This window comes from Falco biarmicus, chromosome 10 (genome assembly GCF_023638135.1).
Source record: "Falco biarmicus isolate bFalBia1 chromosome 10, bFalBia1.pri, whole genome shotgun sequence".
Lineage (NCBI taxonomy): Eukaryota > Metazoa > Chordata > Aves > Falconiformes > Falconidae > Falco > Falco biarmicus.
In genome coordinates this window covers 802114-822983 of record NC_079297.1, presented here as the reverse complement: position 1 = coordinate 822983, position 20870 = coordinate 802114, and the positions used below count along the sequence as shown (strand labels likewise).

Genomic DNA, 20870 nt, shown 5'->3' with positions numbered 1-20870 from the left:
CCAGCCCTTTACTGAAGGAGTCATTATTTTGAAACTGCCACAGTATGTATTGAAAAGCAAGGAGGAATGGGGCCTGTGATAAGTGCTATTCCTGAAAAATCCTCTCTGGAATGCAAATATCTAGATACCTTTTGTTGCTTTTTCTCATTACTGTTCTGCTAGCAGGTCTTGTCTCTCTGATCTCCTGGCTGATGGTGTTAGAGCTACCCTGTGCATTGTGTGTCTGTGCTGCTGCACAAGGCCAGCAGACAATCTCTTGTGGTGGGACTTTGTGGTGGAGCTTTATTTGCCGCACCTGGGTGAGACTGCTGCAGGCACAGCTCTCCGGATTGAGAGGATGAAGTAGGTGATGCTTTCAGCATTAGCAGAAGGGGTTGTTGCTCTCCTGTTGTACTAGCATCTTTCAGTGCAGTTTGTCTCACTTCCTGATGAGCTTTTGGCTGATACGTGGTCACTAAGCTGTGGTTCATATACTACTGAAGTGGACCTCATATCTCCTGGAGCCCTGCAAGTGGTGGTGTCCTGAGCTGCCGACCAGCCCAGATGTGGTGGCTGTGCTGGAGGGAGAGGCTGTGCCCTGGGTGGGTTCTGTGAGGTGGCACATACTCCAGGCTGAGTCTTTCTCCTACCAGCTGTGTGATCTAGCACTGGCTGCAGGGAAGTCCACATGGCCTGCCCCAGTGGCAGGATCTGATAGAAATGTCTGCTGTCTAGAAATCCTCTGTGGCACAGATCGTTGAGAGTTCAGCCCCTTCCTGATGATTCTCTGGAGAGAACTAGCTGTCGTGTGGCCCAGATGTGTAGGCAGGGTATTGGCAGGGATGTTCCCAGCCTTCTCCAGGGGCAGGAAAAGCAGCAGCATAGGTTCCCTGTGACTGTTCTTATATGCACCGAAAGGCTTCAGGTTTCTCCCAGCCAGCCCCCTCCTCGCTCTGCCACAGCCAGGGACTCGCTTCCTCCCCCGTGCTTGCCATGACTCATGCCCAGGCAGAGCCAGCGTGGTGCTGTGTGAATGGAAGGATCCCAAAGTGAGGAGGGGGCTCAGGGGGAGCTGTCTGTGCAGCCGTGTAGTAAACAGGCTGTTGGGTGATGCAACAAGTCCTGCCAGGTCTGCCATCAGCCTGGTACAAGGGCTCCTTAGCACTGTTGATACCCCCACTTGGGTTTGCTTCCCTGCTATTTCTGCATCCCCTGGACAAAGGCACACTGGAAGAAATGGTGTATCTGAGTGTGGCTTTAAAGCCAAACTGGACTCCTGTCACTGAGAGCTTTCCACGCTTGTAAAAACCTGCCATAGGGTTAGTGTTACAGATTTGCTAATAAGTTAAGATTGACTTTATTTGATTGATTATTTGATTTTATAAAATTATTTTATAGAATAAATATAGAAGGATAAGAAATATATTTTAATGAAACTTATAGTTGCACAGTAAAAGCTGCTATGAGATCCTCTGTACATCCCGTACCAAGGCCAGAAGAATGGGCTAGAATCATTGTTAAAACTTAGGTAATAAATTTAGGGTTTGAAAGGTTTCTTTGTCTTTGACTAGTCTTCTGTATGTAGAAAGTGTATTGAAATGTCAGAATATAAGATTAATGGAAACTGGGGAGAGTCGACTGGAACAGCTTGTGGTTACCTGCCAAGAAACTGTGAAATTTAGTAAAAGGTAATTCCAGCAGGGGGAGATTGCGACCACAGACTCATATACCACGTACCCAAATTGTACCCCAGACCCATTTCTAGACCTTTCTAAGCTCTGCTGTGCGGGATCAGATATAGGAGGAGAATATGTTAATGATTTACGGAAAATATTATGATTATGCATGAATACTTAATGAATATGTATGAATAAGTTCTATATATGGTGTCTGATTTTGAGACTTGGTGTGTGCTGATTGTGAGAAGACTCACTCACGCACCCAGCCATTAATAAAGTGTCTGCTTATCTACATCACATTGGTGTCGATAAGTTCTTCATTCCGAGATTTCGGTAACATTAAGATTACACTGGCACTTCTCTGATAGCCTCTGCTCACTGTTCTGTGCCACAGGGGTGCTGCATGGCCAGGGATTTGGCTGGAGGCTGGCTGCACGTCTTCATGGGGAAGAGGCATCTCTGTCTTTGAGCCTGCCTGTGTAGGCTTATGGAAGCAGACTTGTATGGTTTGGTGGCTTCTGCAGCCCTGGCTGTGCTGGTGTAGCCATGTCAACAGGGTCTGCTGGGGCCAAGGCAAGGTCTGGTAGCAGAAGGAATCAGTTTGGTGTCTCTGATGCTCAACCTGTGTAAGACAAGCTGGCAGGACAGTCCATGTGCTGCTGCCCAGTAGTGTGCTGGGGCATGCAGGGGACTCCTCTGTGATGGTTGAATTCCTGGAGCAGGAGCCTGGTCTCAGTGGAGACTGCAGAGTGTGGTTGATGGACAGTGATCCCAGTGCTTTGTGGGCTTGGGTTCTCTCTAGCTGTGCTGCTTCACATCCCTTGGTGTATTAAGCATTAGCCCTCATTAGCAAGGGTGTTGAGGGGATAAGCACAACCTGATTCCCAGTACAGAGCAAAGGCATGCTGAACTGGTATACCATTCCCTTCACTTCATGCCCTTTGTGGGAAGATGTGTGTGCCACCACTAAGCAGGCAATGAGCTAGCACGTGAAAGGCAAGGTGCCTTGTCCTTGGGGATCAGGGACCCCCACCCCATCAGAGCTGCGGTTATGCTTCTCCTGGGACCATGCTCGTGGCTTGTCTCTTCCCAGCGACTTCCTGAGACAGGATAGTTGGGTTTAGGGATCTTGGTTCTTGATAATGAATTAATATCTTGGGCAGGGAGAGGAAGGGAATGCTCTCTTAAGCTACTCCCCTGTGCTAGCTGGATTTGGAGGCCTGCCTGAGTCCCACAGGACAGATGGACAGCTTGCTGGATGTGTGTCTGGAGCAGGGTGGAGTTGCCTATTGCTGCTCCAACTTGCTTTAAAACCTGTGCTGAAAATTAGTTTGGGGGAGGGTGGGGAGAGATTATGATGTCTCTTCTAATACAAAGAGAAGCCCCAATAATAATTGCTGCAGATGGGTTTGGGAGTGTCTGTGGGTGTTCTCTGTAGCATCTGTAGCATCCTTACTGTAAGGCTTACTGCTGTTTAAGCAGAGCTGGGTTTAAGCAGGGCTGTAATGCAGAGGTGGTGGTACTTTTCCCTGGTGCTGCTGCTTGAGAGGAGCAAGTGGGGCATGCTCCGTCATCTGATTAAAAGCATAGCCTGGCTTGTGTATCAGCTCCCTGATCATAAGTAAAAAGCAGGTACAGCAAACAAAGCTGAGGGCTGTGGGGACTGGTGAAGTGCTAGCAATGTTCCTCTTGATTATCCAAGAGCTTCAGAAGGGTTTTACTGGGCCGGTCACTCTGTAAGTATTTATGGGCACGCTCAGCTTTCACAGAGATGGCGTACAGTTTGCATGGTAAGGTGGGTGAGATGCTCACTCAGGGGTGCTACTGGGTTTAGACTGCAGCTTGGTGGAGTGAGGACTGGGACCTGAGAGTCCACAGCCCATCCCTGACTCCCCAAATTAGTCAGTCAGCAACATACTTTCCTGTCGGGTGCCTGTTTTCCACTATGTACTATCAAGGTGAGATTTTTTCAAAGATCAATACTACTAAGATTTACAAAAGGAAAACACTGAGGGAGCAGGTGTTCTTAACATTTCCATAAATGGTCTCTTCAAATGAACGTAGTCACTTAACTTTGCTTTCCCTGAGTGTGGTTTTGTTTAGCCAGTGTAAGACTTCTTCTGAAATTTCTGCAGCACTCTGAAGACAGCCATGCTTTCAGAGCAAGAGATGCCATCCTCACATGGATTCTCTATCTTGTCTAGGTAGAAATATTTTCCTGTTGACTAATAAAATTTGGGTAGGTTTCTCAGCTGTGTCTCTAACAGATGCAGGTGTCTTGACCTTCAATCTGCAGAATACTTAAAACAGCTTCTATACAAGCCAAATGTAGATTTGAGGAGGCCTCTGCTGTGGCCATGGCTGTAAAGGCTAGAAACATTTTGGTTTAGGAGAAAAATAAGGTCCGACGTGATTGCTGTGAACAACAAAATCAGTAAATACCTGTATTGTCTTCAGTAACGGTTGTCACTGGGGATCGGTTGTCACTGGGGATCGTTTTTACTTGGACTCTGCAAATAAACCATCCTGCAGTTCATCATAGTTTTAACCCTGAAGTGTTTTTGAAGCTGATGAAAATTAGAGGTCAGGCTGCTTGGAATGTGGCTGTTCCAGTTTGCTATTGAAAACTGCCTCTAAATGCAACTCCTTACATCTGTGAGACCCTGTGGCAAACAGGCCCAAAGACATGAAACCAAAATCTCCAAGGGAATAATGCAGCTGATGGTGGTTCTTATTTGCTGCAAGATTATTGGGTTGTTTCATTTAGAAGACAAATGAGTTGTCTCATAGGAGGGATTATTTTAGAGCATGTTGCTTTATGCATGAGGAAATGAGGTCATTTTTTCAGATCTTCCTATGCAGAGGGGGATACATGGAGCAGGAATGTGATAGCAGTCTGAGCCCTGCTCATGTGTTTGAGGGCAGTCTGACTTGCCTTCACAACTGAGTGTGGCTTGGAGCCTTTGAGACAATTTAACAAAATTGAGGATGGCTTGAACAGGTCCCTGAAGTCATTGGAATGATTAGAAATATCATCAGGCTGTACTGAATCAGCCATAGCAACAAAACAGCCAGACACTTCATGCTAGATGCACACTCGAGGGTGATTATGATATTTAAATCTAAAACCACATACCTTGGCTATCATCTTGGTGGTGCTGCAAGGTACTGAGCAGGTAAGCACAGCCTGGTATTGTTTGAACAGGGGCCTCTTAAGGCAATGCTGGATTTAGTATTACTTTGGCTCCTATGTTTAGTCTTTCAAGAAGCAAATGCCTGGTTCTCTTAAAGGGAGGAGCTGATCACAGCATGCCCAGCTGGTTTGGGGCTCAGCAGGACTCTCCAGCTTAAGGCTTTGGAAACACTGCTTTTCTGCCCAGGTCTAAATCGGTGGGTATTGCCCAAGCTGCTGAGAGCAGCAGCAGTGGAAGATGCTAATTTGGAAACACAGTGCTTTCTAAAAATAATTGTGCAAGAAAGACTATAAACAGACATGGCTGCCTCCAAAAATCAATCATCCACAGCACAGTTGTGAATTCTAACAGTTTGCCTTAGAAGATCCTATGAGCAGGAAAAGTAGTGCTGCAAAGCTGGAAATTTAAGCAAAACTTCCACACTTTTTTGTTCTTCCACACCTTTCTGGAGTGTGGCTGATGTTCACAAGCAAACTTAGCTGATGGTGCTGCAGAATAAGGTGTGTACTGGTTCCAGTGCCCATGTGAATTGTAGTTCCACAGTGTACCACAAGCTGATTTTTAAAATAATAGGCTGTGACCTGCAGCAACTTGAGCAATTTCATACTTTGTTGAGCTGTAGCCCTTTGGAGGGGGTAAGTCAGCAACTGGAACACTTAACTGGTGGGATTGACCTCTGAGCCATGAGGGCCTACTTGGGTGGTCCAGTAACACACTTCTCCTACAGAAATGTAGGGATGCTCCTGGCCTCCTCAGTATCATGCCTCTTCCCACAGATGCAAGAAACACTGCAGCTTAGTTCAGAGTTGTGTTGAGGGAGAAGGACAGACTGTTCTAGATGAGCTTGCACTGACTTTTGCTTTTGAAACTGATTTTAGGTAACGTGGGGTTTCTGGGTTTGCTGCACAGTCAAAGTCCCAGGTTTATGGTAGCAGAGGGCCTCGGTGGGGTTAATTTGCAGTTGCACTAATCAAAGCATCCCTGGTTATTCAAGGCTTCTAATATTTTTGTGTTTCTTTTGTTTGCAATGTTTTAGAGCCATAAACTTGTTTTTATAGTTCATGTAGTCAACCCTTTGACTACATGTACATAAACGGGGTGCTTTTTTTGTTGGTACTGTGTGATTGCCTTCTAGCAGAACCTGGGATGCTCTTCAGCTGAGCTGAATGGCATGAAAAGATCCTTAGCAACAATCAAGGGGATGCTGCAGTTTCCCCCTGTGTATCGAGTAGCACAAACAGTATTCATACTGTCTGTTGGTAGGTTTAAGGATGCATTTGGATCTAGCTTATTGACCCTGAACACCATCGATCTTCCCCAGGAAACTCTACTGCCTTTCTGTGCTGATACGCTGCCCTCCTCTTGTTTTGCCTGGCTGTGTTGTTGGATATTGGGTAGCAATTGATTTATTTTCCCCAATTACATTACAGCCCTGCGGGTGTAAACAGCAGCTGGGAAACTGGAGCTGTGCTCCTGGTAAACAAGCCAGCAAAACCACCACACCCCTGCCATTGGTTGGACTCCAACTGGGATGGTGTCTGAGGCTCCCTCCTGGGTGGCAGGGGACTATGCAGCTGGTGTGCTGGGGCTGGGCATGCTCCTGGGGCAAGAACAGAGGCCGTGTGGAGTGGCAAGACAGGGTATTTAACTGGAGCGCTGTGAAGACATGCTTTCTCCACAGCAAATCTCTTGCCTGTCCTGGGTAATAGCTGCTGTAGCCCTCTGTCTGGTACAGCAATGCAAGGCAGCATGAGTGTTCTGTGTTCTGGTGGTGTAGCCACAGCTTATGAGGGGGTACTTCTGTGCTTGCTCTGTTCAGGCTGCTTCTACGCTGCTCTGTTGGGATGAGCTGTGCAAGACTGGGCATAAGACTTGGCTCTGAAATTGCAATAGCTGTTTAAGACTGTGCTGTCTGGTCAGGCAGCCCTGGCAGAGTGGCTGTGTGGGCACTCCTCATCTGAGGGCTGCTCAGTGGCTTCCTTCCCTGCAGCTGGCAGGCAGAGCCCTGTGCAGCTTCACTTCAGAGGGCAGTAAGGTGTGCCTGAGCAGCCAAGGAGCTGGGCTGCTCTAGTGCATGTCTATGGTTGAACTCTCCTCAGTTCTCAGCGGTGGTGTCGCGCAGGAGCAGGCATTGGTGGCAGATGAGCTATTTCAGCATGCACCCAAGAGGCTGTTCAGTTGTACAGTCAGGCAAGTTTTCTGTGGTGGGGCAAAGTTCCTGCAGCTGTGCTCACACGAGGAGTGCTTTACCCATCTGCCTGCAGTGCTCTGTCAGGTAGGTGTAGTTAATAAGGTTTCTACTGTGAGGGCAGAGTAGGTAAACATATGTAACAACGCAAGTTTTGACTTGACCAAATGTACGCTACACCTAGCGAGGCTTTTGGGGATGTCCAGCAGAGAACATGGGGAAAAAGGAGTGATCCTGCAGTGACTTGCTTCAGCACCTCTGAGCCACCTGCTGTGCTAGCAGTTTGTACATTTGCACAGTGAACCAGACCCTGTAAAGCACCATCCATAGGCAAAGGTCAGCTCTGGGGTACAGTTCAACATGTGCTTGCATGAGTGGCGTCAACTAATCTGTTACTTCTGAAAGAGGCATCCCAGTGGTGAGCTTGACTTGCCTGGAGATGCTAAACACTTCTGAGTTGGGGCTGCCTGAGCATCTGCAGCAGGTCTTGCTGCTGTCCTGAGTGTAGGGGCTTTACTCTGCATGGGGAAGGTGATGAAGCGGGACTGCCAGGTAGGAAATGAATGCCAGTGCTCTTCGTTGCCTGATACTGATGAACTTGCAATGCAGTTGCATGCTATTTACATGACCAAATAAGTATTGGCTGAAGGATGTGTGTAGCTGTGTTTTGGCATGTGAATTTGACAAGTTAAAGTACTTGCATCTGACCTTTTAGGGAATTATTGTAGGGGTTTTTTTAAGTGCATAAGTTCCTGTCCCTAGCTGGAGACACAGCAGCTGTGGGCTCAGACTACCCTAAGCAGTTTACGTGACATGTGCCAATGCTAGAGACTAATCAAGCTGAAAAATAACTCTGTCCCCAGACATAGTAACCTGTCCCAGTTATTTTTTTCCTGAGCTCCTGTCCAGATTCACACTGAAAGGCAGCTTGGTTGGCAACCTGTCACAGGCTCCTTAGTCCTCCTGTAGCAGTAGTGCTGTTACAGTACCTCTCAACATCTCTGGGCATATAGAAATGCTTTTGGAAACATAGATCTCCTCCTTCTTTGTTACCCTTCCCTTTTAGTTACTTCTTTGAAGTGGAACTTCAGCTGTTAATATGGTAGATACTGGGATGTGTAAGTATAGGCATGTGTCAATCCTGTCAATAAGGCACATGGTGTAGCTGTGCAACTTCACTGGGAGTATGGCTGGGCTCCCAGAGATGCTCAGGACTGGCTCTGACCCCACTGGGGACTGTGAGGCAGCTGGGACACACCTCCTGGGTGCCCTGTGAGTGTGGTCAGCCTCTGCTGCAGGCAGACACACACCTGTCTGGTGAGGAAAAGGATCTGCTGAGAGGCTCATGTCACCTAAAACATCCCTTCCCATACCTGTAATCAGTCTGGATTGGGTTCATTTGATACTTCTCAGTTAATTGTGCTCAAATTATGCAGGGAACAGAAGGCACTCTGATGGGCTGAGCCAGAATTGGTTGTGTCCAATTGTCCTGAAAGATCAAAACACTTGTCAAGTGCCCTGCTGCGAGCTTCCCAGGGCATGCATGCAGTGCAGTTTGGGGGTGGAAGGTAATGTTGGGAAGCAGCAGGTACCCCTGCCATCATGGTCCCCAAATAGCCACAGGGCTCCTGACAGAGAGGACTGGTCTCTAACATGGTACTAAAATTGTTAATATGCTGGTAGCTACTTTGGGCATAGAAATGGTGAAGTTAATGGTCTATCTGTACTGTTTAATGAAAATGGTCTGTATCTGCATATATATCTATCACTCTGTCAGCAGGTTTGGGGGAGGTTATGTATGGGACTGGGCAGGACAGTGGGAGGTAGGACCTTGCAATTTGAGGTGCAAAACTTCACTGAGCTATGGGCTACTCCCAGGTCCATCCCAGAGGCCCTCATCCCATCGTAGGCCCATCTGCACAAGCCCAAAGCAGGGACAAACACACAACGGCAGGTGAGACCCCTGAGCACTGAACACTGTACAGGCCCTTCCTGGGGTTGTCCCAGCAGAGTCTCAGCCCCAGTGTCCAGGAGTGACACTCATCGTCATGAGCCATGGGGTGCAGCTCTTCAGGTCACCTTTTGGACTAAGGAGACTGCTGCCAAGTGCCAGGACACATGATGGGGTGCAGTTCAGGGGTTGCACAGGACTTAACGGGATATTTATTGGAGGAACCAAAGGTGGGACAAGAAAGGGGTTTTTGTTTATCTGGGGAGGAACAAGAGTGGGGAATACAGGAGTAAGGAAATAAAAGGGGTCAGTTGCCTGTAGGTGGGTGGCTGGTCAGTGCACTTGTGGGCCGTGCCCTGCCCAGCAGAGTCTGTTCTGTCTGCACAGCAACTGGAGTAGGACTTCTGCCTCAGGGGCTTGTACATCCAGGGGGCAGGAACTGGGCAGACTGAGTGCCTAAGCAGTTGCTGCAGGATCCACCTTGTACTTGCATTTTTGCTAATGGACTTCCGTCCTGTCAAGCCAGAGACAGGAGCAGGATGAGGCTGTTGCTGCTGTCTGTGTTTGTGTAGGTGCTCTTCTGTGATCTGTGTGGCCAGCCACGTATATACGCATACATGTAGTGGATGTGTGCTCTGTGTGCCTGCTGGGAAAACATCTCCAGCCTCACTACTGGTTGGGTCTGGGGACATGGAGCAGCAGCAGCCTTGCCACTCTTGGACTGTTGCATCCAGATGATGTATTTTCTTTTAATGCATAGCAGCTAGGTTTTTAAGGTACTTCACAGATGTTTGTTCCTGCCATCAGCATCTAACAAACTTTATGGCTTTCCGTTTTTATAGGAAAAAACACCACCCTGGTCCAGGCGCTGAAACTTGTCAACTGATGGGACAAAGAGCTGAGGCACTTGGCTGTACTAGGACATTAAAACATAGGGTTTAGCCAAAGAAAATTTCCCCAGTGTGGACACTTACACCTGCCAAACCCTGTAGCATTCTTGGGAGGCTTTTCTATACCTCTACTCCATTTCCAGCCTTTCACACATCATGGTATTCCTTTTGACTTCTTTTGCAAGCTAGCTCTGGCTCTGCCTTCTGCTTCCCCTTATGCTTTGGTTTGGGTTACCCAGTGTGAGCTGCTGGCTGTAGGCCGTTTCTGCATTTCTGCCTCCAGCTTCTACTTGGAGGCTCCTCTTGGATGTTGTGACTGACCTGCTTTTTCTTTCTGTTTTACTGTATCTCTCTTTCCCCGCAATCTGTCTTTTGCGTTCTCTATTCTTCCCGCCTCCATTACTGCAGGTTCATCATGCCTAGTGGCATATAAAAAGACTCCACCTCCTGTCCCACCTCGGACCACATCAAAGCCGTTCATCTCTGTCACTGTGCAGAGCAGCACTGAATCAGCACAGGACACCTACCTGGACAGCCAGGACCACAAGAGTGAGGTGACCAGCCAGTCGGGGCTCAGCAATTCTTCAGACAGCTTGGACAGCACCAGGACACCCAGTGTGACGAGGGGAAGTGTTGTGACTCCAGCGAGAGAGACTCCAGAGTTACCCCAGAAAAATGCAACTTTGAAAAGTGACAAAGGGACTCTAACTAGCGAAGAGCCTAAAGTGGAGAACATCCCCAAAAGAAAGCTGTCATCTATAGGAATACAAGTATGGAATAGTTTGTTCTTCTTTGTCCCAAGGAATGTCCTTAACCTATCCATTTAGCGTGTGCATTTTGTGTAACCAGGTGTGCTTCTGAACTCACTTAGAAAGCAAGAGAAGCTAACTGCCTTGTCAGACTAAATTCCTGTGTTCCCAGGGGTGAAATACAGCAGAAGCTTTCCATAACAGACCAGAAAGGACTAAGTTCTTTTAGTACAAAATTTAAACGTTTCATAAAGCAGTGGGACAATGTTAACTGGATGAGTCCCTCTAAAGAGGCCTTTTGCTGCTGGTATGCCTGTGATCTGTACTACATATTACTTCACATCCATCTTGTCCATCACGGTTCCTGGGACAACTCTCTTCCGAGAGGTGGGCCTTTCTACTTGACACCCATGTAGCATGGGCTGCTGCAGTGTGAAATGGTCCTGGGGCTGTAGGCAGGAGGGAGCAATTTCTTGCTGTTCGCTGTTCCCAGCAGGTTGCTACTTCTCTTGCTGGAAGCATTTAACTCTGTGGAAATCTATGGAAATGAGCTTTGATTATATAGTCAAATGAGAACCCACCGAGTAGAGTAAATCCATGCTTTATTTGGCAAAACTTAACTCATCTGCAGTTGCACACTCTTCTTGAGGACAGATTTCCCACTTACACATGGCTGACTGTCCCAAATGCTGGTTCACTGCTGCAGGCTGTTACCTGCAGATAGGGACATGAGTACTTGGGCAAGTCCAAATGCAGGATTTGGGCTTTAAGCCACTGTGTGTGCTGAGGAAGTTCTCCATTGACTTTACAGTAAGGCTAGCTGGCAATAAGTACATGTGAGAGTGAAGGCTTTTCTGCAGGGCTAGCAGAGTGAAACATGGTGAAAGGGCAGCAAGGCAAGAGAACTTGTACTGGAGAGGCTAACTGCCTGCCTTCCTCTCCTTTCTCTGAGCTGGTTCCGAAGCCACCTGCCCCACAGCCTGGATTTCCTTCCTAAAACCTTCTAACCCTCTTATCCAGAGCTGTGGAGGGGTGTCAGTCCCTGGGAGAGAGGAAGCTGAGCTTTGCTGTCAGTCTTAATCAGATCACTACCCTCTCCTGAATCTCTTGTCCTGTGCCCATGTTGGATGCCACACACACAGCTGTGCCCTGGGGACACGCAGCCCTTCTCCAGTGTGCCGCAACTGTACAAACGGCTGTGGATGGCAGAGCAGAGTGCTTTTAGAGCAGATGCCTGGCAAGATACAGTCCTGATGCTCAAGTGGAGGTGGACCTGAGCAGTAGTCTTGTGCCTCTCCTAAGACAACCCTCCAGTTGGCGTGTGGTGTCAGCATGCTGTATGTGTGTGTGCAGCACTTCTGGTCTACTGATGTGAATTCCAGCAGCAAGTTCTTGTGTCTGTTTTTGTCTGTATTTTTCTTGTTCAATAAGGTTGACTGTCTTCAGCCAGTGGCAAAAGAGGAGCCTCCTCCACCAGCCACCAAATTCCAGTCCATCGGGGTACAGGTAGAGGACGAGTGGCGGTAAGTGAAAGACGCAAGCTTTTGTAGTTTCCTTTCTTTCAAATTGTGCTTCCCCCACATCGCTTAGACCTTCTCCCCTTCTTTGTTCCAATGAGTGGTGTTGAATGGGGACGCATGGAGAGCTCTTCCTCCACAGCACATACCCGCTGCAAAAAGCACTTGTTCTGTAAACAGCAAAATCAATGGGAGTTTGAAATTAAAAAGTACAAGATGTAATTATAGTTGTGCGTCAGTCCTCTCGTCTGAACGGCCTATTGCAGTAAGCAGGCAACCTTATGATTTTGTCTGTCTGAATGTGTGGTGTGTGTTTGTGTGTGTGAGGAGGGGCGGGGCGGGCAGGGTGAGACTCATCTGCAGGCATAACGAACAAATGCATTTCACTGTTGGTGTGCAAGGCCAGCCAGGTTGAGTTCTGTTATTTAGTGTTTGCTTTTGATCTCTCTAGAAACAGCCACTCTCGCAGCATGTCCTCCAAACAGGACACAGACTCTGACACACAGGAACCTAATAACTCTAGCTGTAAATCATCTGAGAGAAGCCTCGCTGAGTGCCCCCAACACAACAACTCTGTTGGTGTTGATGCCACTACCAGGCAACCAGCCAAGCCCTCACAGATTAAGAGAAACCTCTCCTATGGAGAAAACAATGACCCAGCCCTGGAGCCTTCCTCTCTTCCTCCTCCTGATCCCTGGCTTGAGACATCCTCCACCTCGCCATCAGAACCCACGCAGCCAGGAGCCTGCCGGCGGGATGGGTACTGGTTTCTGAAGCTGCTGCAAGCAGAAACAGAGCGGTTAGAAGGCTGGTGCCGCCAGATGGACCAGGAGACCAAAGAGAACAATCTCTCTGAAGAAGGTAGGTGTTGTCAGACTCTGGACACTAGACTCCCTCTTGAGAAAGACTTATAACTTGAGTATTGAATCAGCTTTCTGCAGTTAAATTTCTGATAGCCCTCAGAGGCAGAACATGGAGATAAGTATGGGACAAAGAATGCTTTTTCTTTGGAGAGGAAAAGGTAATTTCCTCTAGTAGATGGGGTAAGAAATAATACTGTGATGTAGCATATAAGGCTTGCAGGAGATAGTGCAGCTTCTGACCATTCCAAACTTCTAAAAGCTTAAATGGATTTCTTTCAGGGAGGCTGTGAGATCTTTCTCCGTGCCTAACCCATTGTACTCAAGTGGCAAGTGAAAGTTTAGTTGGCAGTGGGGTAGAATGAACATGACTTCTAAGCTTGTTTGATCTCTTGAATCTGTGGACTTGTCTTCACAGCAAAAAGGAGGCTTCTTCATATGAGAAGGCTTCACTGAATTTGTGCTGAATACACCAAAAGCATGTGCACAGGGAACACAAGGCCACTTGATTTTATTGGGATCAGTCCCAGTTGGGCTTGTTCCATTATTTTCAAATAGATTGGCAAAACCTGTGCTTCTTGCAGTGAAAATCATGCCTTTGGTGCAGAGTGACAGAAGTGGGTGACTAGGCTGCAAAGGGCAGGATCTGTGAGTCTCAACTTTTATTTTTTTAATACCCAAGAAAGGTGAAGTAATGGTAAGACTCAGCTACAGCTCACTGTCACTGCTAGGGCTTGGGGGAGCTAATCTCTAATCCTATTGCATTAAGATGCTCCGCAGGCTGGCAAGCTGGACAGGCACTGCCAGGCCTCTCCCTGCCTCAGGGGATGCCTTTGTTTAGCCTGTGGCAGGAGTACTCTGGCAAGAAAAGACACCAAGACTAGTGAGATGCTATGTCTGTGACCTCTTAAGAGCCATCTCCTAGTAGATTCTGTAAGTGAGAACTTGTTGGGTACAGAGGGAGCCCAGCTTACACTTTTCCCACCAAGATTTATAAACATACAGAACTGATTCAGTAGGTGCAGCAGCAGACCAGGGAGGAGAGGGGAATCAGTTCATCCCTGTTCATGGTGCAGTTGCATGCACTGTGGGTCTCTCAGCTGTGTCTTTGGAAGGGAAAAGTCCATGCAGTGTTTTTCCATTAATGAGTACTGGAATGTTGCCATGCCCAGAGGCTCTTTGGAAAATCCAGTAAGAGCAGCATGAAGTCCTGGATATTAAAAACCCTAGCCTGCCAGTACTTTAATCCCTTTGGGTAAGTGGAGTTTGGAAATGGTTCTCCTGCCCCTTGCTACCTTCACCTTGTGCATGAGTGGAAGAGGAGGTTATGATCTGCAAGCAGGTGCCAGCAGATCTGCTTACTGAGATTGTGCTGGTGTTCTGTCTGATGGGCTGAAAGCAGTTTTAAAATACTTTCTGCCAACTGTGATGTAATCTTCTCAGTCTGGCCTGCTTTTGACCTGCTCTAGAAGAAGCAATAAGAGATGGCACAAGACAGATGTAGATTATAGTTTCAATACATCTTTCCCCAAGAGCCCTTAGCTCTTTGGGGATCTCTGAAACTCCTTTTCTAATGAATCAAGAGTGTTTCTTTGCTCCAGGAACACTAGAGTTCATTGCTGCATTTTATAGTCTGTTCAACTGAGGTCTTTCTGTTTTTTTTTTTCTCCCCCCTAGTCTTAGGAAAAGTCTTGAGTGCAGTGGGAAGTGCACAGTTACTAATGTCGCAGAAGTTCCAGCAATTCCATGGCCTCTGTGAACAAAACTTGGTGAGTCTGGATCTTTCTCCTGTTTTTTGAAGAGGGAGATGTATCTGTTTTGACAGCACTAAAGGAACATGATCAGGTATTAGCAGGCTACTGTTAACACAAAGCCAGTGCAGCTGTAGCCTACAACCTGACCACTGTGTCATGATGGATGAGTGCTAATTTAAGACAGCAGTTGAGCAGTGGGAGGCTGATTGCCTCCACCTCTTCTGAATAGGCAGTCTTGGGCTTTGCTCTGGGACGAATGTTTGCAGTTCTTGGTGCTTACATGAGCGCAGGGGGATTTTCCTCTGCTGCTGCTGAGGGCATGCTGAATATGCCAAGTCTTTCTGTGGGTCTGAACTGTCAACTAGCCATACTGCTCTGTATCCTGGAAACTGCCTCTTTCTTGTTACTTATAAAGGGCTTCCTGAGGTGAACACTGAGGTTTTGCCAAATAGGGGGGAATACTTGAAAAGTCTACTGTTCTTCTCCAGACGTGCTATCTTAGCATGTAGGTTATGTGGACAGTAAAACTGTCCCAACAGGACTGTCCCTTACTGATCACAAAGCATTGTTTGAATCTGATCCCTTCAAATGTAATGCAAGGGCTTGCCCTTACTGAGAGCTGGACAGGGCTAATGTCGGGGTGGATGGCAATCTATGTTCTGTTTTTCCCCTCAAGCTTTATCGTGGTATGGATTTTGCATACTTCCTCAGAGGCGAATTCCCCTTCGCTTGCAAAAAAGCTTAGAGAAACTTGTGAGGGTGTAGGAGGGGGTAAAGTGCTGAGCATCTTCTTGCTGATCTCTGGCTGATCATAGCTGAGAGATAAGCAGTAATGCCACTAGCTGCCAGACTTTCCAACAGCTTTGTGCAGTTGCTCAGGTCTGATCCCATGCTTTCCTTAGACTATCCAGGCCTATGGTCGGCAGTTCAGATGTCTCAGAACTGGCAAAATTCTATTCTTGGAAGAAACTTAAGCTACTTAAAATTTTTCAGATGTTGGGGGAGGATGTAGCAGAGTAATTTTGCTTGTGAAAGCTGTATTGGCTTCTTTGGCTTGCTGTACACTGGCATGCAAGTTCTCCTGGTGTCACAGCTGTGCTTTGCATTGTGTTGTGTCCATTTCCATTATCCACCCAAAAATCCCGATCTTTGTAAGAAATGGTGTTGTAGCTCTGAATCACGTGCTGGGGGCCTTCAATTGGAGGTTGCTGCTGTGGGATTAGCACTAGCTGGGGAAGCTTTGGGGAGAATGGGAGGTATTGCTTTCTGCTACAGAGAAGAGAGTGTCTTTTTCAGGATTCTTCTTCAGGCTCCTATAAGAGAAATACAGTCAGGATCTCTGCTTCCTGATCTTTGCAGAAACAGTTCAGACTGTAAATGATGGCATTTCTTTGCGTATTTAGGGCTGGTGTCTCCTGTGTGCTCTTCAAGTTTCAGTTGTCGGGCAGGTAGACTTGCAAGGGGTGAACATGTGAGCAGACTGCTCTGCTTGTCAGGAGGGTATAGTCTTAAAGTTTTTTGGGGTGTTTTTTTTTCTTTCTAGAACCCTAATGCCAATCCCAGACCCACAGCCCAGGACCTAGCTGGGTTTTGGGATCTCCTGCAGTTGTCCATTGAAGACATCAGCATGAAGTTTGATGAGCTGTACCACCTGAAAGCTAATAGCTGGCAATTGGCAGAGACACCGGAGAGAAAGGTGAGTGTGGGGCAGTTGAGAGCGACCAGAGCACCTCGCAGACATTTTGGGTATCGGGTCTGTTTCTGTCTGCAAGCAGATCATCTCTAGGGCTTTTATGGCCTTGCACTTGTACAATATAATCTTACAGCCTTGCAATGCACTGAGACCATTCCTCTTGAGTAATAGTGGAAGCAATTTTGTACAAGGGGAAAAAGTGTTATGATGAAGACAGGCCAGAGTGGTGAGCAGTGGTGTATGCTTAAAGCAGTGATACAGAGGCCTCTAGTGTTAAAAGTACTGTATGAATAGGTTTTAACTATTCTTGGTGTTTTGAGTAGTATAAAAAACACCTACTGGAACCTTTTGAAAATGCAGCACGGGCTGTGTCCCTGGGCCCGGCTGCCTGACTAAATACAAGGGTAGGAAGGAGAACTATGGCTCTGGGCAGGGTTGGGATATTAAAATTCTGCAGTTCCAGATCAAGTTCAGTCTTCATACTGCCTGTGCTGTGCTCTGACCTGTAGCGGGGCCAGATGTAGTCTGCGAATTAGTCTGCTTCATGGAAGGCCTCTGTACTGTGGAAATGCAAAATGGCACATCTTTAGAAACTGGGGAAGCTGACTTCGAGTCTTGTTCAATAATTGCTTCTGCTTCTTTCACCTGACACTTCAATCTTGTTGCTTGGTCCCTCATGCTGTGAGGGTCCCTGCCATATCAGAGAGAAAGCTTCTGTATATGCATTTTTATTTTATGTTTGGGTTTTTCCTTACTGTCTCCCTAAAGGAAGAGAAGAAACCACCCCCTCCAGTGCCAAAGAAGCCAGCAAAGTCCAAATCCCAACTGAACCGGGACAAAGCCTCTGACTCAGACAAGCAGCGCCAGGAAGCTCGCAAGCGTCTTATGGCAGCCAAGCGGGCTGCCTCCGTCCGGCAGAACTCTGCCACGGAGAGCGCAGATAGCATTGAGATCTACGTACCTGAGGCACAGACCCGCCTTTGAGCAAAGGGGCAGAGGAAGGAACCGCGTGGTTTTTATAAGTCATTAAAAAGGAAAAAAAGGTTCTCTCTAAACTAGTGTGATTTATTCAGTCTAGAGACAATGAGCCATCCTTGAAAAGGGCTCCTGAGTTGGCTTTTTTCTCTCAGCTTTAATGAAGATTTTAAAAAAAAAACAAACAAAAAAAAAAAAAGAAAAAAATACCCCTCGTTTTCTCACTTGGCTATGGTGTTGCTGAATGGACTGAACAGACTCCTGGAAACTCCAGCCCCTCGACTTGGAACTTCAGTCTTTTTACTTGTTCTATCTAATGAGAATTATTAGCTTGTTTACAAGAAGAGGACAAAACATGAAGCCTTGAGCACTTGCCATGCTGTGTTCTTCCTCCTCCTCAGTTTGGTTCTTCATTCTCATCCTTTATTTTTTCTTCCTTCTGCTTCCTTTCTCCCACCCTTTGCATGGCTTTGTTTACTGTGTTAGAAATAACCTCTCTTCCACAGAGCTCCTGAAGAGAACACCCATTCAGTGTGTACTACTGTTGCACTCTGCTAGCAAGCAGCCTTTCTTGGTTTTTCCTTTTGATGGGGATATTGGGGTGGGGGGAGGATGGGTGGGCAGGGTCAGGGCAGTGTGTTTGTATTCCTCTGGTTTACTGAAGTGAGAGGAAGACAGGGTCTGTGGACTGTGACACACAGGTGTTGAAATGCAGCCCAGAAACACATGTGCAATAAGCTGGCAAAGGGGGAAGGGGCAGTGCTTGGCTGGTTGAGCCTGAGAGCACAGTACCCTGCTCCAGGTGCGGGAGGGGAGTTGAAGGGCCACAGAGCAACTATGGGTGCGACCCACACATGCTTCACTTTGATATTTTTTTTTTTCCTTCTTTTCCCTTTACAAAATTATTTTCCTGGAATTGCTTGTTGAGGAAGAAGCTGCTACACTGGGGGACCTGTTTCAAAGTGGGCTGGGGAAGCAGGGGGAGGGCTGGGGAGAGTGTAACGGTATTTCAGGGTGGGAGGACTGGGTTTTGTACAAAGAGGAACGCACAGGTAGCTGGTGGTAGGCTGCCTGCCTGTATGTATGTGTACATATGCACATATACACTTAGTAGTACCTGTACATTTAATTCATACACACGTATACATGCCCATGCACACAGTGCAGATGGTGTACTAAAAGCACCTTGGTGAGAATGGGCATATGTATAGCATATATTTTTACATGTACTATATCTAGATGTGTGTAAAAGTGTGTGTAAAAATATATACCCTGTGTGTAATCAGATGACTTATTTTTTTCCTTATCTCCCTGATCTCTGGGTAGAGGAAGGATTGCTAAATATTTTTTAGCCCATTTTCCCCTTTGTAGGTCTCCTTTTCAGTCTGGCTTCTTGAAGCCAGAATCGCCACCAGCCCAATTCTTTGCCACCCTCTCAAAAATAAGCATTTGGCCCCATCCTGAGTGATCTTGCTGGGGATTTTTTTTTTTTTCCTTCACTTGCTTGAATGAATTTTGGGAGATTGTGTGCTGCTTTCATGGGGGCAGGGATAGAAATCCTAGAGAAGTTTCAGCGAGGGTGGTGGTGGTCCAGAAGGCAAAAAATAAAAGCAAAATCCTGAATGTCTGAGTGACCATTGTATACTGTCCAGTGTTGTCTATGCGTAGGTGCTCTCAGATTTCTGTCCACCTACCATAAACTCTCAAACATGGAATTGGGCTCCTGTCGAAGCTTAGCCATAATGTAACTGAAATTCAGCATTGGTTTTTGAAGTTTGTGGGTAGAGACACTGACTTGTTGGGTTGCACTGTCAGGTTTTGGGGAGGATTGTAAAGATGCAGTTGTAGGGATCTTTAGTATTGAAATGGAAATGGCAGGGAAAGGATTTGTTTTGTTTTAATTTATTCTTCCAAAAGTGGTTGAGGCTGCTGCTGGGGAGCTGGCCTGAAGTGCTGCGTTGTCCTGGGCGGGCAGTCTGTGGGCAGCAGCCCCTTTTGCTGAGTTGTCAAATGCTCACAACCCCTGGGCTGAGATCCCTCTCCCCCTCGGTGGGCTGCAGTGGCACGGCAATGCTGGTGGGTCGCCAAGTGAGGTGGGTGGCAGAGGTGCCTGTGCCCGCCTGACTCTCATTTTGTTTCCTGCCACCTTGGAGGAGAAGAACTTACAGCAGCAAGGACAGCTGGCTGACTTACCGTTTAAAAAAAAAAAAATTAATAAATGCAGTGTGAATTTACAGCTGCCTGCAGTCTCTCTCCCTTTGTTCTCAGCTGTGGTGCCAGTGGTGGGGTGATGGGCGGCGTAGCCATGGCCCTGTGCTGGCCTTCGAGCGCTGGTGCTGCTGTCCTGATTCCCGCTGCCGGGGCAGGACAGCAGTGCGGGGCCTTCCCTGGCCTTCAGCTGGCCTGTACCTGTGGCAACATGGCGGCATAGCGTTAAACTCCACAGCTTCATAAATGTACATACATACACATGAATTACACACGTGTATAGAAATAGAGCATATCTCTGAAAACTATGTGTTTATACATGTTTATATGCACCTTCATAAAAATAATTCTATACATACATTGCATATAAATGTATGTATGTTTATACCTGCGGACTCCTGGGTGCACAGGGAGGGGGCAGCCAATCACAGGGCCACCTCAGAGCACGTGGGTACGATGGTGTCAAGAAATGGCTGCCGACCTGTGAGAGGACACTGTGACGTTTAACAAAATGGCCGCTCCCAGCCACAAAATGGCGGCTGCAACAAAATGGCTGCCCCCAGAAGGCGTACGGGGCGGGCTTCCCGTGTCTTTCCGGGTAAACCAGTAGGCGGTGGGGCTGGTCCTGTCAGCCAGTTACAACAGACCATGTGACTGCGGGGGCGAATGGCCGCTAAGAGGGCGGGGAGGGGGCGGTGCTTGCGGGGGAAGTGGCTGCGCGGGGCGGTGTGAGGGCGCGGTGGCAGGGCCGGGCCGGGCCGGAGTCCGCCCGCTGCGGGAGGCCGGGCACTGCCACGCCGCACGCTCGGCGCGCGGCTGGGCCCGGGGCAGTAGGAGAGCGGCGCCCATGCCGAACCAGCCCGCGCCTCGGGCCCCCGTGCTTCTCCTCAGGTGGCACAGCGGGCTGAGCCTGCCCCACAGCCCGGGCATCGCAGGGGAAGCGAAGCCCGGGCACCCGCGCTAGGCCTGTGCACTGGGCTTGTGGCCTGGCCCGAGGGCTGCAGCAGGTGGGGCTGCCTCAGCTACATGAGCTGCTGCCATGCCAGCTGCATGGCCCCTGTGCTTCTCCAGGAACAGCTGCCTGCTCTGCAGCTCTGATTTTCCTGTGAATGCCATGTGTGCCAGATGACTGCGGGACTCCAGTGACACCAGCTCAACACACTTTTTGCTGAAGTCCAGCATCCCAGGCAGTATTGAAGCTGGGGGGGGACTGTGGAGCCAGGCTGGTGCATG

The 20870-nt window shown here is 48.0% G+C and overlaps 1 protein-coding gene across 4 annotated transcripts in view; it reads left to right on the top strand.

Annotated features, from left to right (window-relative positions):
• DLGAP4 (DLG associated protein 4) overlaps positions 1 to 19665 on the top strand; it is a 157577-nt gene extending 137912 nt beyond the window's left edge. For all 4 annotated transcript variants that reach the window (XM_056353304.1, XM_056353305.1, XM_056353306.1 and 1 more), the window contains 6 exons: positions 10290 to 10651; positions 12062 to 12153; positions 12599 to 13008; positions 14685 to 14776; positions 16305 to 16457; positions 17223 to 19665. In XM_056353304.1, the coding sequence (XP_056209279.1) occupies positions 10290 to 10651; positions 12062 to 12153; positions 12599 to 13008; positions 14685 to 14776; positions 16305 to 16457; positions 17223 to 17438 (1325 nt within the window). In that variant the 3' untranslated portion in view covers positions 17439 to 19665. The remainder of the gene's footprint in view (positions 1 to 10289; positions 10652 to 12061; positions 12154 to 12598; positions 13009 to 14684; positions 14777 to 16304; positions 16458 to 17222) is intronic.
• Positions 19666 to 20870: the final 1205 nt, after the last annotated feature.